Consider the following 14,461-nt stretch of genomic DNA (forward strand, 5'->3'; position numbering starts at 1 on the left):
AAACAAGGGAATCCCTGCTTATTTACCAACAGTTCATAACATCAAATATGCCTTTAATTGGCTTTTCTGTGGCAAGAACGGGGGGGGGGGGGCAGTGGCTCTAGTGGAGCAGTGTCCTTCAGCCAGGGTGCCAACACTGGGAAGGGCCTGCCAAGTGTGGTAGGTTGGAAGGACACACTGCTCACCTCTCACTGTCTGTGATGGCACCTAGCCAGCAACATTCTGCACAAACTGCAGTGCCCAGACCATATTCTTTGGAAACCCCATAAAGCACATTGCTGTAGTTCAGTTGAGAAGTCCAAGAAATCCCCAATAATCTTTAACCTTTGTGTATTCAAGTGCTCAAAGCACCTCACATGCATTAACTGGCAGCAATCCTTGCAACAATTCTGTAACATAAGGTATTATTTCCCAAGCGGCCACAAAGTTTAAGGCCATTTAGCACTTTGTGGGAACTGCCTGGTTCAAATAGAAAAATCTTGCTTTGAAGCTTAGGGTTTGTTCCAGATTAATTTGGTTAATTGTTTCGAATTAATTAAACACCTGGTAAGATCTGAGTCTTACCAGGTGTGGGCCCTCTGTGGATTGGACCCAGGGACTGGGCCACGCAATTCCCGGGCCCAAGCCACACAGTCATTCAGGAGCCCGAAAAACCAAGAGGGCACACACCCCTCCCCCCAAGCCCAAATTTCCCTGTAAAAATAAAACTTATCTGGATGCCATAATGTTCCTCCTCATGCCCGAGGAGGGCGCAAGGAGGAACATAATGGCATCCTGATAAGTTTTCTTTTATTTGTAATCAGGATGGCATGTAGAACCCTTCCAGGAAAGCCCGGGTTGTTTTTGTTTTGTTTGTTTTTTTGCTGAAATTGGGGGTGGGAATCCACACCAAAGCAGGGAAGCACCCTTAGCCTATCCAGCACTATCCCACACCAACACCTTGATCAAATCCTTGAGCATCTTCAGCCTGCAGTTATGAGGTTTTTGTACTTGCGTTTTCTGTTTATATTACACATCTTCAGTTCCAAAAGGACAAAAACATAAACCAAAATGAAATAAAAATCAAAACATTAGAAGACAGAACAAATATTCGAAAAGGTGGTTGTAATGAAGGCCATTTTCTAAACATACAGAATATTCAAGAGGGCATCTCCTGATTTAAGGTAGATTTATTTGACAACCTTAAGTCTTACGTGCATATAACTCTCCAGTTACAAGTCCATACATGCTGCTTAATATACAGTGTTGTACATTTCAATCAATCTTTGTGAGCAGTAGTTGCAGATGGTTTCTGTATCAACAGGGCAGTGAATATTAGTTGTTTGCCTTGCTGAACTGCAACTTTAAGATATGTTCAAAGTCTTGGGTAGCTTCTTTAAAGTTCATAATAAAGAAATAAAAGTCAGCATATATTCACTGTCCTGTTCCAGGGGAGCTATGAACTTATGCATGCAAAGGTTTGTCTCATGTGAGCCATGTACAGTCTGTCTTTCAAGGAGCAGTTATTAACAGAGGTATGGCTATTCGATAGCATCTTGTTAGTGAGTGACAACACTATCACTCCACCTTCCTCTGTTGTAACTCACTGCTTAGTCACTGCATACGTTAGAATTTTGTAGGAACTATGCAGCCACCAACCTTCCCTTCCTCCCCCCCCCCCCTCAAAAAAACCCACTGCACCTTTCCTCTGCTGTAGTTCCTCCTTCAATATAAGCTACTTCCTGATTAGTGGAGAACAGCAGAGCAGCCTTCCACTGATATCTCCTATCAGCAGTGATATCATTCTTGAAGACCTTAGGGGATCTTGGAAAATGCTTATTGCTATCATTCTGAGTTGGGCAGATGGGTTACAGGGGGAGAGTTGAACAGGGGAGATATTGTGGTGATCATGTATTAGATTCAGAATTTTAAAAATAGTATGACCACCATATCCATGGGGAATACGCTCCTGTGTTTTGCATGAATACACAAAACCATTGATAATACCAAACTCTATTGAAATGAACACCACAGAGCTGTGCTTGAGGACCTAAAATAGTGGTTCTCAACCTGTGGCCCCCAGATGTTTTGGGCTACAACTCCCAGAAATCCCAGCCAGTTTATCAGCTGTTAGGATTTCTGGGACTTGAAGGCCAAAACATCTGGGGACCCACAGGTTGAGAACCACTGACCTAGAAAGTACCTAAAGATGACATATTTTGTCATACATGGAAAAATGAAACAGCAAATACCAGTTCTGCAAATATTGAGGTTCTACTGTACCATCATTAGGGTTAATCTTCAGAAACCTGGAGTAGTTTATTGTATGATGGTGATTATGATGTAATGTTATTTTTTTCCAGAGAAAACCAAGAAAAAATGATTTATTTTCTTCTCCTCGATCGGAAAGAGAGATATCCCAGTCATGAGGATGAGGATCTTCCTCCTAGAAATGAAATAGGTATAACCATGAAATAGGAGTGTGTATATATGTACACACACACTTCTATCTCTCTTTTCTGTAGTATGCTCATTTAAAGGGGACTAGTCATATCGTAATTAGTGGTTAGTGGCACATTTTATAATATAGAACTTGACCAAAAAACTCCTTGCATGGTTACCAAATCTAGTGTATACCTAAGAAGTTATATGACTGGAAAGACTTCCAAAACCATGTTAGTGGTAGATGGCTCAGGCCTTCATATCCATCTCTTTGTATACCTGCAGTTTCTGCGTCCACTGATTTTTTTTTAAAAAAACCAACTGTGCAGGTGGGAGTTCTTCTGTACTTGGAGTTTTAGATTGTTGCCATCTCTAAATCATCTCATACCTAGTATATTTTGTACAAAGGAAGAAGAAATAAGCATCCCCAGTGTTATAGATGAATCTGAATGACACATTTTTTCTTTCCCTCATTAAATCTCACTTAATAGACAGTTGGAAATTATAGTAGTGTCTATTCTGATGTGGTGCTTCTGATTTCTTAAAGTGATCTCCCTAAAGAATGGTGCATTGATTTAGATGCATGTTTTGGCACAAAGAGAAGAGAGAATCCTTTTATTCCTAATCCTTCAAGTGTCTGAATTTTCACTTCCTGTGCAGACAAGTGCAATACTATTCCCCAGCTCTTTGAAGTGATCTTCCCTCCCACTTCTCATACCCCAAGGTTATATCATACCATTTTTTCCTATCCTAATACAAACTATTATCTGGATTTCTTTATACAGAATGAAAAAAGTCTTCCCTGAATGTGCTAGCGTTATCTCTGAGCAAAATATATTTGTGTGATGTCTTGTTGTATTTTAGCATTCATTTCATACGCATTGTTCAAGTCTGAGTTGTATTCCTTTCCCCAAGGGAAACAGAGTTCAGTTCTTTGCCCCTAACAGCATCTCTGGGAAAGTAGAGCAAAGTTTAATTGAGAGTAATAATGTTTCTGATTAATATCTCATCATTAGCCATTAACTGTGCTCTCAAACTAAGATGAGAGAACATTTGCTTGAACAGTTGCCATGTAGGGCTCAGTTTTCTAGAGGGACATGGACAAATTTGGAAAACATGAGTTGCAGGATTTAAAATATGAGTTGGTGCTAAAGTGATTATACATTATACTAAAATGTTATTAGGAGCCCTGGTGGCAAAGTGCGTTAAAGCACTGAGCTGCAGACCGAAAGGTCCCAGGTTCAAGCCCTGGGAGCAGCGGGAGCAGCCGCAGTTAGCTCCAGCTCCTGCCAACCTAGCAGTTCAAAAACATAACGGCGCTCCATGCAGTCATGTTGGCCACATGACCTTGGAGGTGTCTACGGATAACGCCGGCTCTTCGGCTTAGAAATGGAGATGAGCACCAACCTCCAGAGTCAGACATGACTGGACTTAACGTCAGGGGAAACCTTTACCTTTACCTATAATGTTATTACAGTAGATTCTCAATTAACTGGAATTCGAACAACCAGAATTCTCAAGCAATCGCCAAAAAATAATACTTTAAATTTCAATAGCTGTTTTTATAATACAGAAAAACCACAAAATTGCTACATTATGCTAAGTTGGTCTTTATTTACTTTTAATTAATGTATTTCAGTATTAATATAGCTCAATACAGAGTTTATGGTGTGCTATAGTAAGGGGTATAGTATTAATTAGGGCAGTTTTTAATAGTAACTCTCAAGCAACCGGAAGCTACATTTATCCAGCATCTACTAATTCCTTTGGGTATCAGTTTACTGTAGTTTACTCTTTTAAGACCCTCTTATTTTTGATACATTGCATGTTTGTGACCCCCTTCTTCAAAGTATATTTTGTACTGAGCCAAATGTGCTTTCTTCCTGTCAAGGTGATGGGTAGTTGGTTGAGTTTCTGTGTATCTTTATTCCATGATGGTGCAGTTACACAAAGGCTATTCAGTAGTTTTGTCTATTTAAGACTATTGAAAATTTGTGCCTCTTGTTCTAAAGGCTTTGCAATAGCAATGATGGTTTAAAGAGGACCAAGGAGGGGAAATCACACACAACAGAGTACTCCATTTCTGTGGCTGTAACGTTGCTTTGGGAGCCTTTAGGTGGCATGTAGGGCCACATAGGTAAACATTGGTGATATAATGAATTTATTTGATCAAAGGATGATAAATGATTCAGTATAAAATGAAGTTTGCATAATACAAAAGTGGGTTGAGAATTGTGGGATAATATCTGAGGTTCAGGAGGGCTGTGTAGCATAAAAGAGGCAGAATTCTGTGCTACATCTACTAGTGCCAGCTTTCACATTTCCTATTTTTTATTACAAGATCTCAAGCAGTAAATGTTTCTGTATTCATGGCATTGGATTCAGATTTTTTATTCCACATTTCAATCAGGATACTGCTGTTAGTGGAAGGTGGTGGGAGGTAATCTTTGCCAATTCATCTTTTTACTGCAGCCCTCTTCACAATCTTCTCCAGTGTTCTGGAAGATCTCCCATTGCTCTAAATCTGATGGGAGGGCACAGGTGACTGCTGGGGGAAATTGCTGATGTTAATCTCTTCCCTCACTCATCCAGCAGAAATGCTCTACTGTTTCAAACACTTCTTCCTTGGAAAAGGAACTCTTTACCCCATGAGAGGCCTTTATAATGCAAGCTGAGGCTGTATCTGGGATGGCCATCTAAAACTAAACTTTTAAGTAGTTAGTTATAAGAAAATAATACCGAATCTCTTATCTAAAATGACACTATACATTTTAGACTTTCAGGTGGTCTAGTGTAATGTGGAAAAAAAAATCTGAAATCTGAAAATAAAACAGAAAAGTACAACTTTGTGGTCAAACAAACTGGGGGGAAATATTTTATTTGAGCACCAGTTCTTAAAATTATCATGCTTTTTCTGCTTTTGTAATTTCTGATATTCTCACTTAATTGTATTAATCGTGCTGGAAGTCAATCATGAAAAGCTGTTGAGCAATACTTACATTTTGGCATGAGATTTAGTAGTATGGGAAAAAGTATTTTTCCATTTTTCACTGGGGTTCCTTTGTTTCTACTATTCAGAAAATGTGGTAAGGGGCATCCTAGATAGCAAGGCATGTCAGACAGAGACACCAGAAATGTTCCTATCCATGCTAAGTTGATGTATTGTCTCTACATAAAGACCCTCCCAGAAAGCGTGTGGATTCTCCAATGCTGAACAGACATGGGAAGCGAAGACCAGAGAGAAAGTCAATGGAAGTCCTGAGTGTAACTGATGGTGGATCCCCGGTTCCAGCACGCAGAGCAATTGAAATGGCACAGCATGGACAGAGGTAGGTGGTCCCCAATTCCAAAAGACCAGAGAACCTCTGTGCCATTTGCCTGAAGTTTCAGAAGCCATACCAGTTGGCACAGATGTTTGTACTAAGGAGGATCGGCATCAGTCTAGGTTCTCCCAGCATTAGTCCATGACAAGTTTGATAGGAAACAAAATGAATAACCAGGGGCCCTTTGGAGTATGTACTATTCTTCTTTTCTTACGTTTTTCAAAACTGTGCTAAGAAAAAATCTATAAATAAAGTTAGTTATATTTTTGGTGAGTCCTCTTTTGACCAGGTAACCACCACTGAAATATAATCCTAACTCCTGCTTTCAATGTACAGTGTGAAGATACTTCTCAAAAGATGTAGAAATATTTTACTTCAGACCTGTCACAGGTTAAAGAAATATGCCAGCCATGATGTTACAAAGAAAAGCAAATGGCAAAAAAAGCATTTCCAGACATTTTAATATAGTCATGGTGGTCTTTTGCATGCAATCTGAATGGGTCTGAAAACCCTAATAATGCAAAGATAAAGGGGAATACGGAAGTCTGCTTGTACATTTTCTCAGCATCTATTTCAATTTTATTTTGCAGCATGGATACATACTTCAGCTGTTAGGCTGGTTACCATGTTTTATTTTTGTTGGTACATGTATTCTAACTCTAAGAAACATTACAGTGAATGCTAAACAAAGATATAAAAATTCTATTGATAAAAGTAGCTGAGGATTATAGGGCCTAAGATGCAAAGATGAGCTAAGGCTAAAGTAATGCTATCCTATAACCAATGACTACATTAGCTACATCTGAAGTACATCTTGGTGTTGAAAATTTTACTTACCTTTCCAGAATTGCAATGTGAGACTTCAAAAAGTCATCTTCAGTTAGTCTCTTTCATAAGCTACAATGCTGTGCTGTGTTTCAATAATCTGAATCAGGCATTTGCCTAGATAGGGTATGATAGAAGTCACCAGCTACAAAAGGAATTTAGGATTAGGGAGAATATCACTTCTTGATTTTAAGAAGAACTTGCCTTAAGATATTAAGAGAACTTGTGAATTCCTTTCACCTTTTGCTTTGAGACATTGATTATGTGGTGGATTGTCAAGAAATCGTTAGTATTATAATGCTGCATGTCTCACCAGCATGAATTAGTTTGATAGCCTATTTGTTTATGTTTAATATTAATACTAATATTAAGCAATACTAGAGAGCCAATGGAACATTGGACTATGAAAATTATGCTCTCTCAGTCTCATAAGAAGGCAAAGGCAAGCCCCTCTGAAGTAGGAGTTGCTATAAGTCTGAAAAGATTTGAAGACATACAACAGCAACAACAACAACAACAACAACAACAACAATGTGAATATTTAAGCTGATAAATACTGAGAGAAATCATTTTCAGGTTATTCTCTCACTTTGCAAAAGGACATGCTACAAGAAGAAAATTCTAGGTTGTAGCAAATCAGAATGTTTGCAGATGTTACCATCTGGAATGTTGAGCACTGCTACTAAGTGTGTGTTCTACATAACAGCTGCTAGAAGTAGATAGATATGGGATTGTGAGCTGAGAAAGAGAACACATATCAAATAGGAGAAGAATTTATAGTATATAGTGTACAACAGGAATGTTGTATGGCAGAACTGGGCTTTTTAAAGTTATAGTCATTTCATCATGCAACTTAACACTAAGCCATGGAAGATAATTTTTTGTAGATTTTCCATCCATTGAAGGTGCTACCTTGAAGAATAGAGAGAAATGGTTCAATAGTAATTTCCATTTTTATAGAATTTCAGAATGACAGATCTGTGGTAAAAGGCTAGAAATCTCTTACGTATCCCAAATACAGAATTCGCAGAATCCTTACCAAGCTATCATGAGGATTCCTTGGTTGAACTCTAGCAGTTAAACAGGCAGAAATCCAACAGAGGCTGAATATCAGTTCATACTTTGTTTTATCTGATCAGACTAAAGTATTTGAGGAGAACAGCCACCTACCCTCTTTCACCTACACATTCTTACAACTTTAGTAAAAATGGTTTGCTGGGAATGCTACTTTTTTCCATCTTGGGCCTTCATACACAGTAGCTATTTATTTGCCAAATATGGGTAGGTAATGGCATTTCCATTGCATGTTTTGTGTTACCAGGCACAGAAGTGCTTGCTAGAGAACCAGTGGGTGTTGTATCTCTGACATCAGTTTTATAATACATATCAGTGTGCATCCATAGATTCCGAAAGGGAAAAGAGAACTAAATTTGACGTCCATTTAATCCAGTGAAAAGACTGCCCTCGCCCCTGCCATCCACAAGTACTACATGACTATCTCCCACTGCCTTCTGTCAGCCTTTGCTTAAAATATTTTGCTATTGTGCATTATCGTCCTGGCTGTCTGAGACACAAGGACAGAAGTAACTTTTCTGCTGGTCTGTCCTAATCTTGCTAGTTGTCACCTCAGATATCCTTAGGGGAAAGTGTTCTTTTGTTTCTTTGGTGCTATACTTTCTCCTGTTTCTGGCTGTTTGCATATTCCATGTGTCTTCCCTTCATGCTATCAAGGAAGTTGTCCATGAAAAAGATGAATGCACCCAAATGCCTAAAGCCAGCTTGGTTTCAACATTTCTGTATTGAAAATGCTGCTTCTTGCATTGCTGTTTTGCTTGCTACAAACATCATTTCCTTTTGTTCTTTCTCCTGGGGGATGGGGTATTCAGTTGCTCTTGTTTGCCATATATATATTCAGCCTTTCATCTCCCCCAAGATAGATCAATGCCATAGCAGCTGCCATGTTCATGGTGCATTTTCCTGTGATAAATTTCCTCACAAAATGGATATGATAGGCTTCATTCTTTGGTTTATAAAATGGTAGACCGGAAAGGAGAAAAGTTGGTTTCATCAAGAAGGCTGAGTTCTTTTTCTTATGGGCCCTTTACACTAATTATCTGGAATAGCTGCTTATACTAGGGTCTGATATTCAAAAAGATGGGTAGTTTTACCATGAAAAGAAATAAAAAATCCAATAGCACATTTGGGACCAAGTTAAAAGTCACATAAGCTTTCATGGGCTGCAGTCCACTTCCCCAGATGCAGGATCTGATGAATTGGACGTAGTCCATGAAAATTTATGTGAGAAATTTCTTCTTCCCAATTATTCTCAAAGGTGCTACTGGATTAATTCTTTTTCAGACCAGGTCTCTTCTGGATCAACTGCCTGGAGACCACAGACATGAGGTCTAAAGTAGGGTTTGCATACTGCTTCCTTTGGCCTTTCTTTGAAAACCAAAATTAGTAATGGGTGAGGAGGAAGAACATTTGGAGGCACAAGCTATGTATATTTGAAGCCCTGTTGCATTGCTAATTTGAATCTTCATTCTTTAGATCAAGTTTGAGACTGGTGGCTTCCTCTGAATTCTAATCAAATATTACTCATCTCTGTGACAAATATGATTCTGTTTTGAGACAACATTTTGTTATGTGGTGTCATCATTTAGGAGTCAGAATACCAACTAGTGAAGGCACAAGGCTTCATCTTTCATAATATTTCTTTAAGAGGGATGGGGTAACTTGGGTGGGTCTCAAGGACTGCATCAGGCAAATCTCATATGAATGTCCACATCAGTAACGCTGTTTTCTCACTTTGTTCCTGTCATAGTAAAACAATGTTCAGTAAAAGCCTGGATATCTGTGACGCCAATCCCAAATTCAACAAAGAAGAAAGGTATAAAACACCAACAGTCTGTTCCTCTCCTTTACCTCACTGCTATTCCTTAAAGATGCAGTACTTATCTTCCTCATTGGGGGCAAATTTGCTTGTGAAAGGAAGGAAGGAAGGAAGGAAGGAAGGAAGGAAGGAAGGAAGGAAGGAAGGAAGGAAGGGAAAGAAAGAGAGAGAGAGAGAGAGAGAGAGAGAGAGAGAGAGAGAGAGAGAGAGAGAGAGAGAGAGAGAGAAAGAAAGAAAGAAAGCAAGCAAGCAAGCAAGCAAGCAAGCAAGCAAGCAAGCAAGCAAGCAAACATAGTGTGATCAACCAAATCAATCCAGATGCTTATATATGGCTTCTGCCTCTTCTAGAGCAACCACATGCAATGGAGGAAAGGTGTTTTGTATCTTTAATAATTGCACTGAAGAGGGAGTGACAGTTTTCCTCAACTTTCATAATAAAATTAAGATTTCCTATGTTTTATCAACAGTTTGGGTGACTATAAGGGTAAAAAAATCCTCTCTTGCGAATGGTTGCACTAGTCTGTGTTTGTAGTTTCTGGGAGTGGCTTCTGTGTAGATGGAACAAATAGTTGTTGAAAGCTTTCACAGCTGGATTTGTGTGGTTTCTGGGCTGTATGGATGTGTTCCAGCAGCATTTTCTCTTGATGTTTCGCCTACATCTGTGGCTGGCATCTTCAGATCTTCTGAAAAGGCAAGCCACAGATGCACACGAAATGTCAGGATAAAATGCTGCTAGAATATTGCCATACATCCCAGAAACCACACAACATCCCACTGAACAAATGGTTGCTAGCCAAGCTTCCTCCACGCCCTTTGTCCCCCAAGACTCCCTCCACATATTGTTTTGCCTCTGTATGGCAACTACAGCCAAAGTTGACCATGGAGAAACATTTAACCAATGGCAAATAGGACCTGGCCCATGTTTGTGCTACATACATCATGCTAGCTAAGTCTAGTTTCAGGTTAATGGTTAGCCTTGAACTTTAAGAACCAAGTGGCCTTTTCTCCTCAACCTTGGACCACTTTTAAAGGATTCCATATTCTCCTGTTGCAGATAGAGATGAGGCTGTTAGTTGGCATATAGTTTTACTCGTGTGTGTTTGTGTGTGTGTGTATGTGCTTCCAAGTCACCTGACAACTTATGGTGTCACATAGAGTGTTCTTAGGCAAGGAATACTAACAGGTGATGTTGCCACTTCCTTCCTTTGAAATACAGCATAAAGTTTCTGGTATTTATAGGCCATGCTTCATCCAATTATTAACTAGAGCTGACCTTGCTTAACTTTCAATATCAGACAGAATCTGGTGCCTTGCAGATGGAATTTCAGCAGATAATATTCCATCTATAATTTACATTTTTCTCCCTGCTTTTATTTAACAATATAAGGCAGTGTTTCTATTTTGTAGTTGTTTTATTTCTAAAGACTTTAAGAAATGTCTTTTTCAATATAGTGACAATATTGCAGAACACTTCCTGCATTAACATACACAAATCCGCCTAGTTAAGGAATCAGTTTTGCTACTGACAAAATTCTCAAGTGGAGTCTACTTTTCCCAGTTATCTGAATAAATCTTCATAGTTGCGTGATAAATCATTCATACTTGAGAATGATTTTCAGTAGCAAATCCAATCCCCTAATTAGTTGTGGGCTGCACCCATTCATTTCTGCAATCTTGTAACATAAGGAGCATTGATGCTAAATCCAATAACAATACAGTCTCTTCGTTAGTTTAATATATTGCAGTCTCACTGCACCATAGTAGACAACTTTAGAAGATCCACGGTCCAATCTTCAGCCTCCAGAATCTTCTCTCAACTGTACTCAGCCCATCCCCATTTTAAAAAGGCTCTATTTCTGTTTTTGTTTATCTTTTTTTTTTACTGTGCCTCATTTCTGATTTTTTTAAAAAAAAAATTAAAAAATGTCCAAGCTGCAAAGAGAGGAAAAATGTGCTCAGTCACCGCATAGTGAATGTGACATATTAATATCTAGTGATAATACATTGGAATATTGCAGCTGCTTCACATACATTATCTTTCTGTGATCCTTAAAATAGCACTATGTCATGATTATTTTTATTCCCATGTTACAGATCAGAGGTTGAGGTTGGAATGGAATCAGTGATACTGTTTACCATTATGTTCACCTTGACTTATGGTGACTTAATGAATAAGAGACCTCCAAGAGCCAGCCATCAGCTGCCCTATACAAGTCTTGTAAATTCAAGGCTATAGCTTCCTTGACTGAGTCAATCTATCTGTAGATCTTCCACCTTTCCATTTTACTGAGGATGATTTTCTTAGCCAAAGAGTCATAGAACTTCATGATATGTCCAAAGTATGACAGCTTCATAACAGAGGCAATACAGTTTAGCTGCATAGTTACTATGCTATATTTTTTAGAGACTGAGAAAGTCCACTGAATAAACTTTGTAAAAGAGTTACAGGATTCCTATTTTTAAAGGAGATAAAGCTAATTCTGCTTTCAGCAGATGGATGGTCTAATTCTGGCACAACTTCTAAGGCATAAGCTTTATGCGGGCCTAGAGGAAAAGAGCATTGCAGCCAGAGTGCCAGGAACTCATGAAAAGTTCACGAGCGAGGGGAAAATAATGAGCTACTGCCTTGTGCACTGCTCATCAGAGATTCCCCAAGCGCTGTTTCAGGAGCCAGAGTCTTCAGACAAATCTCAGCCTGGAGTGACGGCATTGGGATGGAGTTTTGAAAACCAGATCTTGCCAAACAGCCCCTTCCTTGGCCACTTCCTCTTGCCTCTCAGTTCACAATTGAATTGAGGGAAAGACTTTTTTCACAACTTACTTTCAATTTTTTATCTCCCTGCAGTTGTCTGAACTTCAGCCAACAAACCATTTTCTTAAAATGAATGCTTGCTAACACTCCTCCTCCCCCCACCCCCAACTCAACCCAACACACACACTGTACAGGCTGATTAATTTTAGGGCCAGTTCCTTTCTGGGTCTAAAATGGGCCTGGGGTCAGGGATGTAATGCTAATCTACATAGTAAGGATGCTGATATAATGTATGTGAAACCAGTTATTATTACATTAAACAGAACACTTTCTGCTCTGTCCCACAGAAACACAGAAGGATACACAAATTTGTGTGGAGGAAGGGGGACAAAAGGGAAATATGTGGTCCTCCTCCTTCATAAGGAGCATGAAGAGAGGAAAATCCTAAGTGTGTATCTGTGTGTATGCATAGTCGAATAGAAACCTTGTTAAGGAAGGAATAGCAAAAAAAAAAAAAGTTCAGGAAACCAACAGGAGTAATAAGAGTGCAACAAATAAAAAAACCCATCGAAATATTCCCATGTTGGGTTAAGAAATAACACTTTTGAAATAGTATCTGGCCAATGTCTTAACAGTTAACTTTTTGTTTAAGGTAAGAGGAATACTGCATCTTTAAGGATTCTGCCCCCCTAGATGCACACAGTTGTCTTGGTAGCTGAAGCCACTGTTCCTTTCTTCAGCCTGTTCTTTCTCTTTTCCCATTCTTTTTGTCTTTCTTTAGTCTTTCCTTCTCTCTCTTTCTCTCTCTCTCTCTCTTTCTCTCTCTCTCTCCTTTTTATTTCTCTAACATTTATTTCATTTTCCTCTTGTATTTCCCGCGCCTTTCCTTCTTCCTCTCATCCATTGCCCTGTCCTCTCAGTGCTTCTTCTATTATCTGGGTTGCTGCAGCTCTGTAGTTCACTTGCTTCAGTACTGTAGGAAATGCACATGTCTGCGCTGCTGGGTTTATTGTGTTCTGGGATAATTTCTCATTTCAATAAAATTCATTCCTTTTCTTTATTTGCCCATTGTCAATGTCAATATGATGTCCATTGTCATTGTTAAAAGATTTAATGACTTCCCCTTTCTGGGGAAATGATTAAGAAACAAAGATGAATAGCATTTATGTGTCTGCATTGATATATTTTTATATATCTATAGAATTCTATTTACGTTTTTGCTTTTATGTACACATTATGTTCGGGCATGCACACATGGATTTACATGCACACGCCAGGAAACAGATAAACTACTTGGCAATATTGTCTGAGATCCTGCATCAGAGGTGTAGCTACAAGACCATAGTTATGCTCCTGATCTCCCGATCCAACCCCTGAAACCCACCTTAAAAGCCAGTCAGTTATCCTCATCAATGGATTGTGCCATGCTGGTGAGCAGAGCACTGTAAGATGATGTGACTTGTCTTCTCCTATCAGTGAGAAAAAATGCAACAAAAATTGTCACAGGATCCCTTCTGCTGTTTGCACTGTTGCCTACTAACAAACGGGCTGGTCATGTCATCTTTTCTTGCCAACACCACAGAAATTTGTTGCTCAGGACAGCTGACTGGCTTTTCAAATGGTTTTCAGGGGCATAGATAATCATGACAATGATACCACAGTTATAAATATGAGCAGAGAACAGTTTAGTGATCAAATGCCAAACTTACAACAGTGTAACTTACTGTAAGGACACTACCCCTCATTTATATATTTATCAGCAGTGTTACACCCAAATTAACAATATGAAAATGTTAATTATTTTTTAACCCCAGAACCAAGGATTGATCAGTTCCTCCTACATCAGTAATATAAACCAGAATTTCACTAAGGGAGGAAAAGATGCAAGTAAGCTGTGAGAGAGAATACTGTATTAGTCAAGGCATGAATAGAGTAGCAGATACATCTGGCCGATCCTCCACGTCTCCAAGGATGTGTAGGGACTGCCACTGATGCCATTTAGGTAGAGATATTTAGTGGATTCTAAAATGTAGCAGAGTGATTAAGCCTAAAATCATGTCCTTTAAGTTGAAAGTATGGAACCTGGTATATTTATATGCTGAGGAACATACACTAATGCTTTGATATCAGTCTTTTTTTTAATATGGCTGCTTGTAAGCAATGCTTCTGAGGGCCAAGAGACCGACATACATTTCTCTGTCGTTTAATCCAATTGTTCTCATCTATTAATAGTAATGCTGACTATTT

The 14,461-nt window shown here is 39.0% G+C and overlaps 1 protein-coding gene across 17 annotated transcripts in view; it reads left to right on the plus strand.

Moving 5' to 3' along the window:
• The window catches only part of brsk2 (BR serine/threonine kinase 2), a 496,678-nt gene that overhangs the window by 428,369 nt on the left and 53,848 nt on the right, over window positions 1-14,461 (plus strand). For 13 of the 17 annotated variants that reach the window (XM_016993435.2, XM_062967615.1, XM_008108160.2 and 10 more), the window contains exons 11-13: window positions 2,343-2,440; window positions 5,600-5,750; window positions 9,394-9,459. In XM_016993435.2, the coding sequence (XP_016848924.1) occupies window positions 2,343-2,440; window positions 5,600-5,750; window positions 9,394-9,459 (315 nt within the window). The remainder of the gene's footprint in view (window positions 1-2,342; window positions 2,441-5,599; window positions 5,751-9,393; window positions 9,460-14,461) is intronic. The other 4 variants (XM_062967618.1, XM_003214827.3, XM_008108216.2 and 1 more) reach the window with 1 other exon arrangement.

The sequence above is a fragment of the Anolis carolinensis genome, chromosome 1 (genome assembly GCF_035594765.1).
Source record: "Anolis carolinensis isolate JA03-04 chromosome 1, rAnoCar3.1.pri, whole genome shotgun sequence".
Lineage (NCBI taxonomy): Eukaryota > Metazoa > Chordata > Lepidosauria > Squamata > Dactyloidae > Anolis > Anolis carolinensis.